At 45.4% G+C, this 12,500-nt stretch overlaps 1 protein-coding gene across 1 annotated transcript in view; it reads right to left on the bottom strand.

Annotated features, from left to right (window-relative positions):
• svilb (supervillin b) overlaps positions 1-12,500 on the bottom strand; it is a 78,520-nt gene that overhangs the window by 20,988 nt on the left and 45,032 nt on the right. The window contains 12 exon segments of the mRNA XM_048228252.1: positions 1-58; positions 1,378-1,513; positions 1,885-2,060; positions 2,182-2,327; positions 3,459-3,606; positions 3,920-4,056; positions 5,832-5,996; positions 6,358-6,527; positions 8,113-8,290; positions 8,853-8,933; positions 9,073-9,168; positions 9,942-10,101. The exon segment at positions 1-58 is cut by the window's left edge and continues 94 nt beyond it. Coding sequence (XP_048084209.1) covers positions 1-58; positions 1,378-1,513; positions 1,885-2,060; positions 2,182-2,327; positions 3,459-3,606; positions 3,920-4,056; positions 5,832-5,996; positions 6,358-6,527; positions 8,113-8,290; positions 8,853-8,933; positions 9,073-9,168; positions 9,942-10,101 — 1,651 coding nt within the window.

Raw genomic sequence — 12,500 nt, 5'->3', positions numbered from 1 at the left:
TCAAACGCACGTCGTACGCACACGGAGCCACGCCAGCCTCTTTACCGCTCACTTCAACCTGGACACACACACACGCACACACACACACACACACACAGCTGTAGTGGTGCGCATGGTAGCAAGGAGGCTAACCCCCATAAGTGCTAGCATCTATGACTGGCACATCTCTTAGGTTAATTCACTGCACAGACCTACACACACACACACACACACACACACACTTTCTCCTCCTCTCCTCTCTGTGGCTGTGGAGAGGATTTGGCTTCTTTCTGTCTTTGTTTTTTAGTGTATGTGTGTGTGTGTGTGCGCGTGTGTGAGTGTGAGTGTGTGTGTGTATGACTGACAGGGGCGCAGGAGATATTTTGAAAGTGAGGGGGACCAAATTGTGAACACAAACCCATAGTGAGATCAGATTTCCAGATATCGGATCGCCACCTCTGGCCCACTTTCGACCATCATATTTTAAACTTAGAATATTAAGATAATACCATTGATTGTTTTCAAAATATTTTTTGATAAAAATTGTGAAAACTGAGATAAGCACAACGCCAGATCTGCCCTCAGACCAGCTTCTTGCTATGTGCAATTCTACTTTTATGTATTTTTTTTAGATTTATTTCACACTACTTGGGCCAATGGTAGAATACTGGTCACTACTTGGGCCAATGGTAGAAAAAAGCAACATGGGATGTTGATATTTTATGAAGCCATGAATGAATCATCATGCCTATGATCCAAACTACATGATCAAATAGCCTAGTTAGGCCTACTTAAATTGTCTGGTATAAACCAAATCAACTCTCCACTGTGTGTTTGCAGTTAATATTTATGCAACGTTAGAACTTAACAAGTGTTGGCTTAACAAGTTACCAGTCCAGAACACACAGAAAATTGCCTTTATAATCAACTATTTGTTCCAACAGCATTTAAACAAAACATTTATAAAATTGAAGAAAAAAATACATAAAAAGTAAAATAAAATACTGTTACTGTAGTAACTGTATCACATTATCCCAAGCTTCAAAGAGCTCCCCACGTCTATGACAGGCAGACGTGACATCACTAAATTCTCAGCTTGTTTATACCCCACACTGAACGCATAAGAACGCTAGGCCCATCACTTTGGGGTGTGGTAGCCTACTCACTCTATTTATGCACCAAGGTAACTGAAGTACCCAATTTGTGTCTTAGATAGATAGATAGATACTTTATTGATCCCCAGGGGAAATTCAAGCTTGAAATTATGTTTGAAATAAATGTCTTAGAACAAAAACATTGATAGACTTGTATTTTATAGTTAGGCTTATCAAAAGTGAGGGGGGCGATGGCTGTCTCTCCCCCATGTCCCCCGTAACTCCTGCGCCCCTGATGACTGACCTGTTCTGTGCTGGGCTGGTCGGGGTCGGCCCTGTGGGTCTCCCTCCAGTCCTGGAACTTCTCCTTAAACAGAGTCGTCTCGTTGTGCTCCGTGAGGCGGCCGAAAATCGCCCAGTCAGGCCGGCCCTGGCCCTTCCTGCGCATGCGCACACACACACACACACACACAGGTTCATGTCACAGGTGTGTGTGTGTGTATGTGTGTGTGTGTGTGTGAGAGAGAGTGTGTGTGTACCTGGGAATGAGTTTGTTGCAGCCCCCAGGGTCCAGGGGGTTGATGTCACAGTTGGTGTGTGTGTGTGTGTGAGAGTGTGTGTACCTGGGGATGAGTTTGTTGCAGCCCCCCGGGGTCAAGGGGGTTGATGTCACAGTTGGTGTGTGTGTGTGTGTGTGTGTGTGTGTGTGTGTGTGTGTACCTGGGGATGAGTTTGTTGCAGCCCCCTGGGGTCAAGGGGGTTGATGTAACAGTTGGTGTGTGTGTGTGTGTGTGTGTGTGTGTGTGTGTACCTGGGGATGAGTTTGTTGCAGCCCCCCGGGTCCAGGGGGTTGATGTCACAGTTGGTGTAGTCGAAGGTTCCGTTCCACAGGTGCTTGGCCAGCTGGAAGGCCACCTTCCTCTGGGCCAGCGTCACCTCACGGCCATGCCACACGTACACCTCACTGCCAAAGTCAAACACCAGCACCTACACACAGACACACACAGACACACACGTGTCACTTGACTGTGGCACAGAGAAGTTTGAAGTCAGTGTATCTGTAACTCTGTATCGGTAGTGTGTGTGTGTGTGTGGTGTGTGTGTGTACCTCTTTGGAGTCGAGCAGGGCGCAGTGAGGGACTCTTCCCCAGTAATCATCATCAGGCAGCAGTCTGTCCTCAACCAGCCTGAAGATGCAGTTGGTCTCAACGATGGCGCTCTCAAACAGCTCATCCTCCTCTGCAGGGCCCGCAGCTGCACACACACATACACACACACACACGCGCGCGCGCACGCACACACACACACACACACACACACAGCGCACGCACACAGTTGGGAGAGGGGAAATGAGCATTTGAAAGGCTCTGACGCCCTGAGCAGTGAGGGTTAAATAGACTGTTTATCATCCAATTAGAATACTACACCAACATTGCACAAATTAGGGCCATTAAATAGAATACAATACCAACACTGCACCAATTAGGGCAAATAAATAGGATACTACACCAACACTGCACCAATTAGGGGCATTAAATAGGATGCTACACCAACACTGCACCAATTAGGGCCATTAAATAGGATACAACACTGCACCAATTAGGGGCATTAAATAAGAACACCAACACTGCACCAATTAGGGGCATTAAATAGGATACAACACTGCACCAATTAGGGGCATTAATTAGGATACTACACCAACACTGCACCAATTAGGGGCATTAAATAGGATACTACACAAACACTGCACCAATTAGGGGCATTAAATAGGATACAACACTGCACCAATTAGGGGCATTAAATAGAAACACCAACACTGCACCAATTAGGGGCATTAATTAGGATACTACACCAACACTGCACCAATTAGGGGCATTAATTAGGATACAACACCAACACTGCACCAATTAGGGGCATTAATTAGGATACTACACCAACACTGCACCAATTAGGGGCATTAAATAGGATACTACACAAACACTGCACCAATTAGGGGCATTAAATAGGATACAACACTGCACCAATTAGGGGCATTAAATAGAAACACCAACACTGCACCAATTAGGGGCATTAATTAGGATACTACACCAACACTGCACCAATTAGGGGCATTAAATAGGATGCTACACCAACACTGCACCAATTAGGGGCATTAAATAGGATACTACACCAACACTGCACCAATTAGGGGCATTAAATATGATACAACACTGCACCAATTAGTGGCATTAAGAGTGGTGGGCAGAACACCCTCATGGACCTCTGTAAGACCTTCATTTAAAACCCGCCACTAACACATACATACACAATTCTCTCAAAGAGCTCCTCTTCCTCTAGAGGACCTGCAGCTAGAACACACACACTGGGTCATGTGATATCACGTACATTGATAAGGGGCCAATCCTCCCAGAACCTTCCAGAACTCCGTAGCAACTGCTCCCTGGGCATTGACCCCCTCCTCAAGGGTGACAACCTCAGTTGCTCGGCAACCCAGGTCATGGTTGGTTTGGATGAAGTTGGCCAGCTCTGACACCTGAGAAACATGGGGAGCTTGTCAGTCTGACACACACACACACACAGACACACACACACACACACACATTCTGACACACACAAACTCATTCACAACATACCAAACAACAACTTAACCAAACATGCAACTACATAACAACTTAACCAAACAACAACTTAACCAAGCATGCACAACAACTTAACCAAACATGCACAACAACTTCACCTCTCACACAACACCAACTCAACAACCGCAAAGTGTCATAAATACACAATATCAGGTCTACAACCTGGCAGTGTAATTAATTAAAATCACACACACACACAAGACTGACCTTGGCTCTCTCGATGACGTTGGAGAATTCTCCGATCCAGACGCAGCAGAGTTCAGAGGTGATGAGCAGGAAGCAGTCTCCGCTGTTCAGAGATGACCGACGCGGCTCCACCAAACGCGTCTGCACATGGCGCCGACCTGCGCGCGTGCGCACACACACACACGGTTCAGAGGCAACACTCACTCAAGATGTATGACATACACAGTAACTGTCTATATGCACATGTACACACACACACACACACACACACACACACACACACACACACACAGTGGCGGAACAAGTCAGAGCCGGGCCGGGGGCGGGGCACATGACCGGGCCCTTTATTAAACTCATCATAACATAATTTTACAACATAGGCTACACATGCCCGCAACGAACAGCGTCTTACAAGCGTCAAGCCACGGAGAACAACTATGTCATTTTTAAGTCCATCGAGCATTACATGAAGTGTAACCAAGAGAACAAAAACATTAGGCTACATGACCCCTAATAATAAAACAACAATAATACGCAGCACTATTTGAAGGGCCGACGAGCCTTGCGCTCCGTGAACTCGTCCACGATGCTCTGTGTATGTCCATTTTCTTTGCTCTCTCACTCTCTGGACAACATGGCAAGTCCACTCAGTCTCTCCTGTCCCACTGTGCTCCTCAAGTGGTTTTAATGGTCTTTAACTTGGAGAATGGCTCAGAGCTTGCAACGGTGTGGGGAAGAGTCAAAAAAATAAAATTAGGGTGATTGCAAATCTCACTGAATGCAGAAGTTACTGCTGAGTAGTTGCATTGGCGGGCGAGGGGGGTGGCCGGGGCTCAAGCCCGAATCTCTTTCAAAAGCCCGAATCTTTTTTGTATGTTTTTTCAATTTCCAACGATTCTAATTTCTAATTTAACTTCCCCTCGGTTTCTCTGTAAATGTTGCAAAATGTAGCCTACTATTACTGAGCAAATATCCCTTACTTTCAAAGCCCAATATTGACAGATAATCTGATTTCCCACACGATGAGTTTAGGCAATGCCAGAGCCGAGATGTAGCGGTTTACGTCATAAACCTGGCAGGAAAGTTCAGAGCGGCGCAGTCAGTTTAAACAGCAAGCCGGTAAGAAAAAATATTGTCAAGACAATAGTCTCAATGACCGAATCAGTAGTTATACCTGTTGTCAGTTGAGTTCGTTCAATTCATTTATTGTAGGCTAGTAGCCTAGACAAATATGTAAGGTGGCTACCGGCGGGATTTTGAACTTGTTTCATGCATTTTAGGGCAAAAAATACCATGGGATAGATGTGTTCTCCATTTGAGGGCGTAATCAATTCTTGGACGTGCACAGACAGCTCAGACACAGCGCATATAGGCCTAGGTTAGGCTACTTTCACTTTCTAGAGCGCATTCATTAGGCTACGTAAAAGATGCTTCATACCAAAACGACGATCAAACATTTTCAAATGTATCATGACGTGTTGTCACAAAGACTTACTCCAATTAGAAAATCGAAACCAAAATCGTGTAAGTGTTCTCTCATTGGCGCCTGTAGGAGACAATATCGTTGATCAATTTTGTAAATTTGCGCGTCGTAAAGTTCAATATGAGAGTTAAAATAAAGCCAGTCATACAGCAGAACATTTTTATTCAATATTGTACGCGTACTAAATCATCAAAGTAAATTTCAAAACTTTTCAGCAACCGTGAGTCATAACTTCGTCCTGACTGGGGCAACCTATAAGCCTAATCGTCCCACTCTGCTGAAAATGATTGAAAAGAAACCGTTTGCATGATCTTAGCTCCTCCGGCCTTGTGCCGTGGGAGAGGCCCGTCCCACCTTACCCGCCATACCCCCTCAAGCTCCGCCCCTGCACATACACACCTGAATGAGCATGGTCTTCCTGTAGACACACACACACACACACACACACACCTTTGATGTGCAGTAGCATGGTCTTCCTGTATGGGGCAGCGCTGTTGTTGGTGAGCTGCTCGGAGACTGAGGCGCTACGGAGGCTGACACTGCTGAAGTTCTCCTTACTGGCCAGTCCAGCCAGCGCCGCGTCCGACAGGCTGCAGCTCTTAGTCATGCTGACCGCTGGGGGAGGAGAGGGAGACCTTTAACACACGCACGCACGCACACAGACAGACACGCACGCGCGCGTCCGACAGGCTGCAGCTCTTACTCATGCTGACCGCTGGGGGAGGAGAGGGAGACCTTCAACACACACACTTATATTCCCCCTCTATTAGTCCACAGAAATGCACGCACACACACACACACACATATATATATTCCCCCTCTATTAGTCCACAGAGATGCACGCACACCCCATCAATTAGTCCACGGAGCTGCAGACACACACACACACACATTCCCCCTCTATTATCCACAGAGCTGCACACACACACACACAGCACACACAGATGGAAACACGAGGGGTCACACACACACGCACTTTTCTGCTTCATCCTCCTGCTCTCCAGCTGTGCGATGTTGAGCCGCTGCTCGGTGTATTCGTGGCGAATGTCCTGGCGGGCCGCCAGCATCCTCAGAGGGTTCCTGGACGACTGGACGTTCCGGGACGGACGCACCGCACGCTTGTGCTGCACCATCGCTGAGGTCAGCCTGGGGGGGGCAGAGTTAGAGAGAAAGATCAGGGGGACAGGAGAGAAGGACAGATGAAGAGAGATGGAGTGAGAGAAATATGGTCAAAGGAAGACAAGAAAAGATTTAGACAAAGAGAGAGTGCGGGAGAGGGAGAAAAAAGTTGAAAGATAAATGCCAGAAATAGGTAGTCTCGCTATCACCAGACCAAGCTCAATCTTTTAATATTGAACATTGGTCTGGGAAGTCCGCTATGTATTTTCTACTGCACAAGAGGCGTGATCAACGGGCATAGTTCAAACGACTCTGTACGCAATTGGATAGTCATTCACCAATCTGACCAACGAACTGGGTGACGTTTGCAGAGCGACGCAAAAACTCCAGGCAGGAAACTTGTCAACAAACGTGTTGGTATCGTAAAAGCACCAATTTCCGCCCCTTTCGTTCAAAAATTCTAAAACACTTTTTAATTCTTTAAGATAACATTTGAACCTTACATTTTTCAGTAGCCATGGGTGTGTAGATTTGAACAAAATCTGGTTTGGTTCTTAACGGGAGTATTTACTGCCTTAAAAATACGATTTTGTTTAGTGTGCTCGGAGTTTGGTACTGGGCTGGTGGGTTCCTTATTTGCACCCACTCACTCTGTGAAAGAGAACCCTCTCTCGTTGCGGAATCAAAATTCCACTGGAGCTCCAAGCGGATTTGTATATGCAGCCTTACAACACTGTTTACAGCTCTTGGAGTCATGATAAAATGTTATTTTTGGTACATAGCTAATTTAGATACACTTATTGGGTGGGGGCTTGCGTTTCTTTAGAGATCCGCCGTCTTGGTTTGTATAGAAATAAATATTAAGTGACACATACACGTAAAAGGGAGGAAATAGGTGACATTCCATAGCATTTATCAGCGGTCTGCAGAAGCAGCAATGGCATCGAGCGATTTTTGCAGGTTGTGCAAAAAAAACATGAAAGTGAGTGGTATTTACACCTACTCGATCGATTTGTTTGCTAACCTAAAAAAGACATTGAGCATCGTCAAGAGGTTAAAAGGAATTGAATTGATGGTCGTGAGAGAGACTTTGTCGTCGCCATGGGCGGATTATGAACTTTCGGGCCCCTGGGCCCAGATGTATTAAGGGCCCCCCACTAATTGTCGCATATATGGGAGGGGGGGGTTTGGGGGTCCGGAATTTTTTTAATTTGTTTGATGTGATTTCCTGTATTCTGGTGCATTTTAGGGATGGCCAATACTAAATTCAATCAGATTCATACATCCTGATTTGTTGATACTGAGGCAATGATTCCATGCAAAAGCTGGGGCTTCAGGGCCCCCTGACCCCATGGGCCCCTGGGACTGGGCCCGGTAGGCCCGTGCAGTCATCCATCCCTGGCCGTCGCTTCTCTATCGTTATAGTGTTAAACCTGCCAATAGCGCACCAGGTGGATAAGGCAAAATTGTAACGGAAGCAGCAGAGAACGATGCACAGCTGTCCAGCCTGAGCTACAGGGCGAAAAGAAATAGGAATTGCTAGTTGGAATTTCTGTGTCTGTGAATGTGTGTGTGTGTGTGTGTGTGTGTGTGGTGGCCAAACATAACATACTTTGGCGTCTGCTTGCCAAAGATGGCATCAAAATCATCATCGATATGAATGCGTCCTGGTGAGCGTGGCAGCTCAGTAACGTGGCGGTAGAACTTGGAGAAGACCTCATCATCCAGACGCATCACTTCCTTTACAGCTCGCTCTGTGACAGTCAGGGTCGTCTCCTGGAGCTCTGACACTAAAAACACATTAGCATTATATTAGTTACCTGAGTTATCAGGTACCTTTATATCAGTTAGCACCACGCTAACATCACATTATCTTTATATCAGTTAGCACCACGCTAACATCACATTACCTTTATATCAGTTAGCACCACGCTAACATCACATTACCTTTATATCAGTTAGCACCACACTAACGTCACATTAACTTTTAACGTTAGCACCACGCTAACATCACATTAACTTTATATCAGTTAGCACCACGCTAACATTACATTAACTTTTAACGTTAGGACCACGTCCTATTATGTACCATATTATGTACCATATTCTCTTTAGAATATGTGTGACGTGTGTGTGTGACTGACCTGTTCTTTGCTGGGCTGGTCGGGGTCGGTTTTGGCCCTGTGTGTGTGTGTGTGTGTGTGTGTGTGTGTGTGTGTGTGTGTGTGTGTGTGTGTGTGTGTATTTATTTATTTATATTTATATATATATATATATATATATATATATATATATATATATATATATATATATATGTGTGTGTGTGTGTGTGTGTGTGTGTGTATGTGTCACCTCTGCTGTTGATGCGTCCAATGAAAGCCTCCAACTTGTCCAACTTCTTATCAGACTCCATGTCAGGCTGAGCCTCCAGTTCTACACAGAACAACACATGCATGTGTATGCATCTCTTACGATGAGGTGGTGTGTGTGTGTGTGTGTGTGTGTGTGTGTGTGTGTGTGTGTGTGTGTGTGTGTGTGTGTGTGTGTGTGTGTGTGTGTGTGTGTGTCTTACCTTCCTGGGGTTTGCCGACAGTGGGGCTGCTGCCTTTGAATTTGGTCGAGACAGGAGACAGGATGGGGCTGATGATGGAGGACGATGCAGCCAGACCTGCATGCGCGCACAAACACATAACACACACACACACACACACAAACGCATAACACACATGCGCACATACACACACACACACAAAGAAAGGTTAATGTGGGTGGGAGTAAATGGACATTTTTAGGGTTGATTAACAATATCATGCGATTAATCGTAATTTTGACAGTCATTGTATGGATCATACTTTGAGCGTTTCTTTGTGTGTTAGTGTGTATGTGTATGTGTGAGTGTCTGCATGCGTGTGTGAGTGTCTACATGTGTATGTGTGTGTGTCCCATGCCATTCTTCACCATACGTGTGTGTGTGTTTGTGTCCGTGTCCCATACCATTCTTCACCATACGTGTGTGTGTTTGTGTGTATGTGTATATGTATGTGAGTGTCTGCATAGATAGATAGATAGATAGATACTTTATTGATCCTCAAGGGGAAATTCAAGAATGCATGCGTGTGTGAGTGTCTACATGTGTATGTGTGTGCGTTGCATACTTTTCTTCACCATATGTGTGTGTGCGTGTGTCTTTCCCATACCTTTCTTCACCATACGTGTGTGTGTGTGTGTGTGTGTGTGTGTGTGTGTGTGTGTGTGTGTGTGTGTGTGTGTCTTTCCCATACCTTTCTTCACCATACGTGTGTGTGTGTGTGTGTCTTTCCCATACCTTTCTTCACCATACGTGTGTGTGTGTGTGTATGTGTGTGTGTGTGTGTGTGTCTTTCCCATACCTTTCTTCACCATACGTGTGTGTGTGTGTGTGTGTGTGTGTCTTTCCCATACCTTTCTTCACCATACGTGCAGCTACTGTGTATTGGCTGGAGTCATTGGCCACGCCCCTGCCTGTGCTTTGCCACGCCTCCTCCCGTGTACAGATCATCTGCTTCCTTTCCTCGATTGACATCTTCCCCTCCCCCATCTCATCTCCTGCAGGCTGATTGAACTAGAACACACAGGGCGCAAAGGTCATGCAAGGTCATGGGTCAAGGCAGGGTTCCAATGATGGCTGCCTCCCTGGGTATAGGCCTGAGTATTGGTAGAACTTTGTTCACCCACGAACACATGACCTGAGTATTAAAAGGTACACTTTACATGAGTTTCACCTCACTATAAACTTTCTGAGACCAATGAGTGAGTATTAAAAAGTGACAAAGTATTAACGCACATGACATGAGTATTTACATGACCTGAGTATTAACTCACATAATGTGAGTATTAACATGACCTGAGTATTTACATGACCTGAGTATTAAAGTGACCTGAGTATTAAAGTGACCTGAGTATTAACGCACATGACATGAGTATTAACATGACCTGAGTATTAACTCACATAATGTGAGTATTAACATGACCTGAGTATTAACATGACCTGAGTATTAACGCACATGACCTGAGTATTAAAGTGACCTGAGTATTAACATAACCTGAGTATTAACATGACTGGAGTATTAACATGACCGGAGTATTAACTCACATGACCTGAGAATTAACTCACATGACCTACATGAGTACAGATATATGATCAGAATAACACATGACTTGATCTGAGCAGTGGCAGATCGTCAGGGCCTTCAAGGCCGTCTCTGAAGGCCTAACTATTTTCAAACGAACGGAAAAAAAAAAATAGTGTCTATAACATTTTACTTTACCATTTATAATTTGCTTCTGCTTCTCCTTCCCCAATCATTCGCAACTACTACCATATCCTACCGCTGTCAGATATGTGATTTGATTGACAGATTGTGTGAACAAATAGTGAGGGGGTGTGATACATTTTGATCCAATCGCATGTTTTCCCTTGTTAAGGCCCGCATCAGCCCTTCACTGCGTTTTCAGTACACAAGCAACCATAAATTGAAATCATAAATTTGAATTCAGGTTGATTGATGGCTATATCTGACTTATTAGCCAATCAAATCGACCTATTTTGGAAAGGTACGCAGGTCTGACTGCAGTTGGGCCTGCAATGTTTGAAAAGAATACCCGGAACCGTTCATCACAAATTTTGCCCTGTGATTTTGCCGCTATCTGTTTGATGTGAGGAACTTTGTGAGCATCTTCTACCCTGCACCAACTGAGTTCTGTTACCCCCTGCGCTAGCTGAGTTCTGTTAGCCCCCTGCGCTAGCTGAGTTCTGTTAGCCCCTGCGCTAGCGTAGTTCTGTTAGCCCCCTGCACTAGCGTAGTTCTGTTAGCCCCCTGCGCTAGCTGAGTTCTGTTACCCCCTGCGCTAGCTGAGTTCTGTTAGCTGAGTTCTGTTAGCCCCCTGCGCTAGCTGAGTTCTGTTAGCCCCCTGCACTAGCTGATTTCTGTTAGCGAGTTCTGTTAGCCCCCTGCTCTAGTGGATACACTGCTGAATCACTGCACAAGACACCATACGTTATTACACTGACGTAAACCTGATAACACAAGACATTATACGTTATTACACTGGCGTAAACCTGATAACACATGACATCATACGTTATTACACTGACGTAAACCTGGGGTCTATTGCACAAAACTAGGATAAGGGATTAAGCCGGGATATCTTGGTTATCCTGGCTCAATTTATCCGTGATCCAGTTGCACAAAAGTGGGATAGGGGGCAGCAGGATATGTTATGGTATAAGTTACCATGGCGATTTATTCTGTGGAGCTAGCCTGCTCCAGACCAGGCTAAATTCCAGGATTTATTTCATCTCGTCCCTTATCTCAGTCAGCAGTCACCACAAACGGAAACCAATAGTTATTCCACTGCCCACTACACATTGTTATCAAATATACCTAGACCCACTGTCATTATTTAAACTTTTGTGAGCATAAATTAAGTTTTACATACTCGCCATTCCGACCTGTCATGCGACAATGTGACGTCACGGGAGTGCCTAACCATTTTGCGCGTGGTGGTCGCGGCAAAGATTGTTAAGGCGGAGCAAGATATTTCATCAGGAGCCACTTCCGGGAACCCGGATCGCACGAGGCAGGATCCCCCTTTATGCAGAGCAGAGGCAGCGACTGCTCCATTGAAGTCTATGGGCATAGCTCAGAATTTCACCACATATGCTAAAGGTCTTGGTTCTATAGAGTTAGGAATGTGAATTTCGGGCACATTTTCATGATCCTCAAACCCTTCTGAACATTTCAGGTACATTTTTAGCATTTTTGAGCAATCCAGTCTGGAGAAAATCAACCTTATATCAGGTGTCGCCGGTTATTTCTGCGCTGCTGTTGGCGGTTGCAACTTACGCTTCGTCAATAAGTCATCGACACGCCTCTTTATGCAGACAGGATTCGATCCCCATTTCGCGCCCATAGACATGAACTACGACGAAGTATCTTGCTCCGCCTTAACAATCTTTGG

Source organism: Alosa alosa, chromosome 19 (assembly GCF_017589495.1).
Source record: "Alosa alosa isolate M-15738 ecotype Scorff River chromosome 19, AALO_Geno_1.1, whole genome shotgun sequence".
Classification (NCBI taxonomy): Eukaryota; Metazoa; Chordata; class Actinopteri; order Clupeiformes; family Clupeidae; genus Alosa; species Alosa alosa.
Note: the sequence above shows the minus strand (reverse complement) of the source record. Positions and strands in the feature narration are given on the sequence as shown.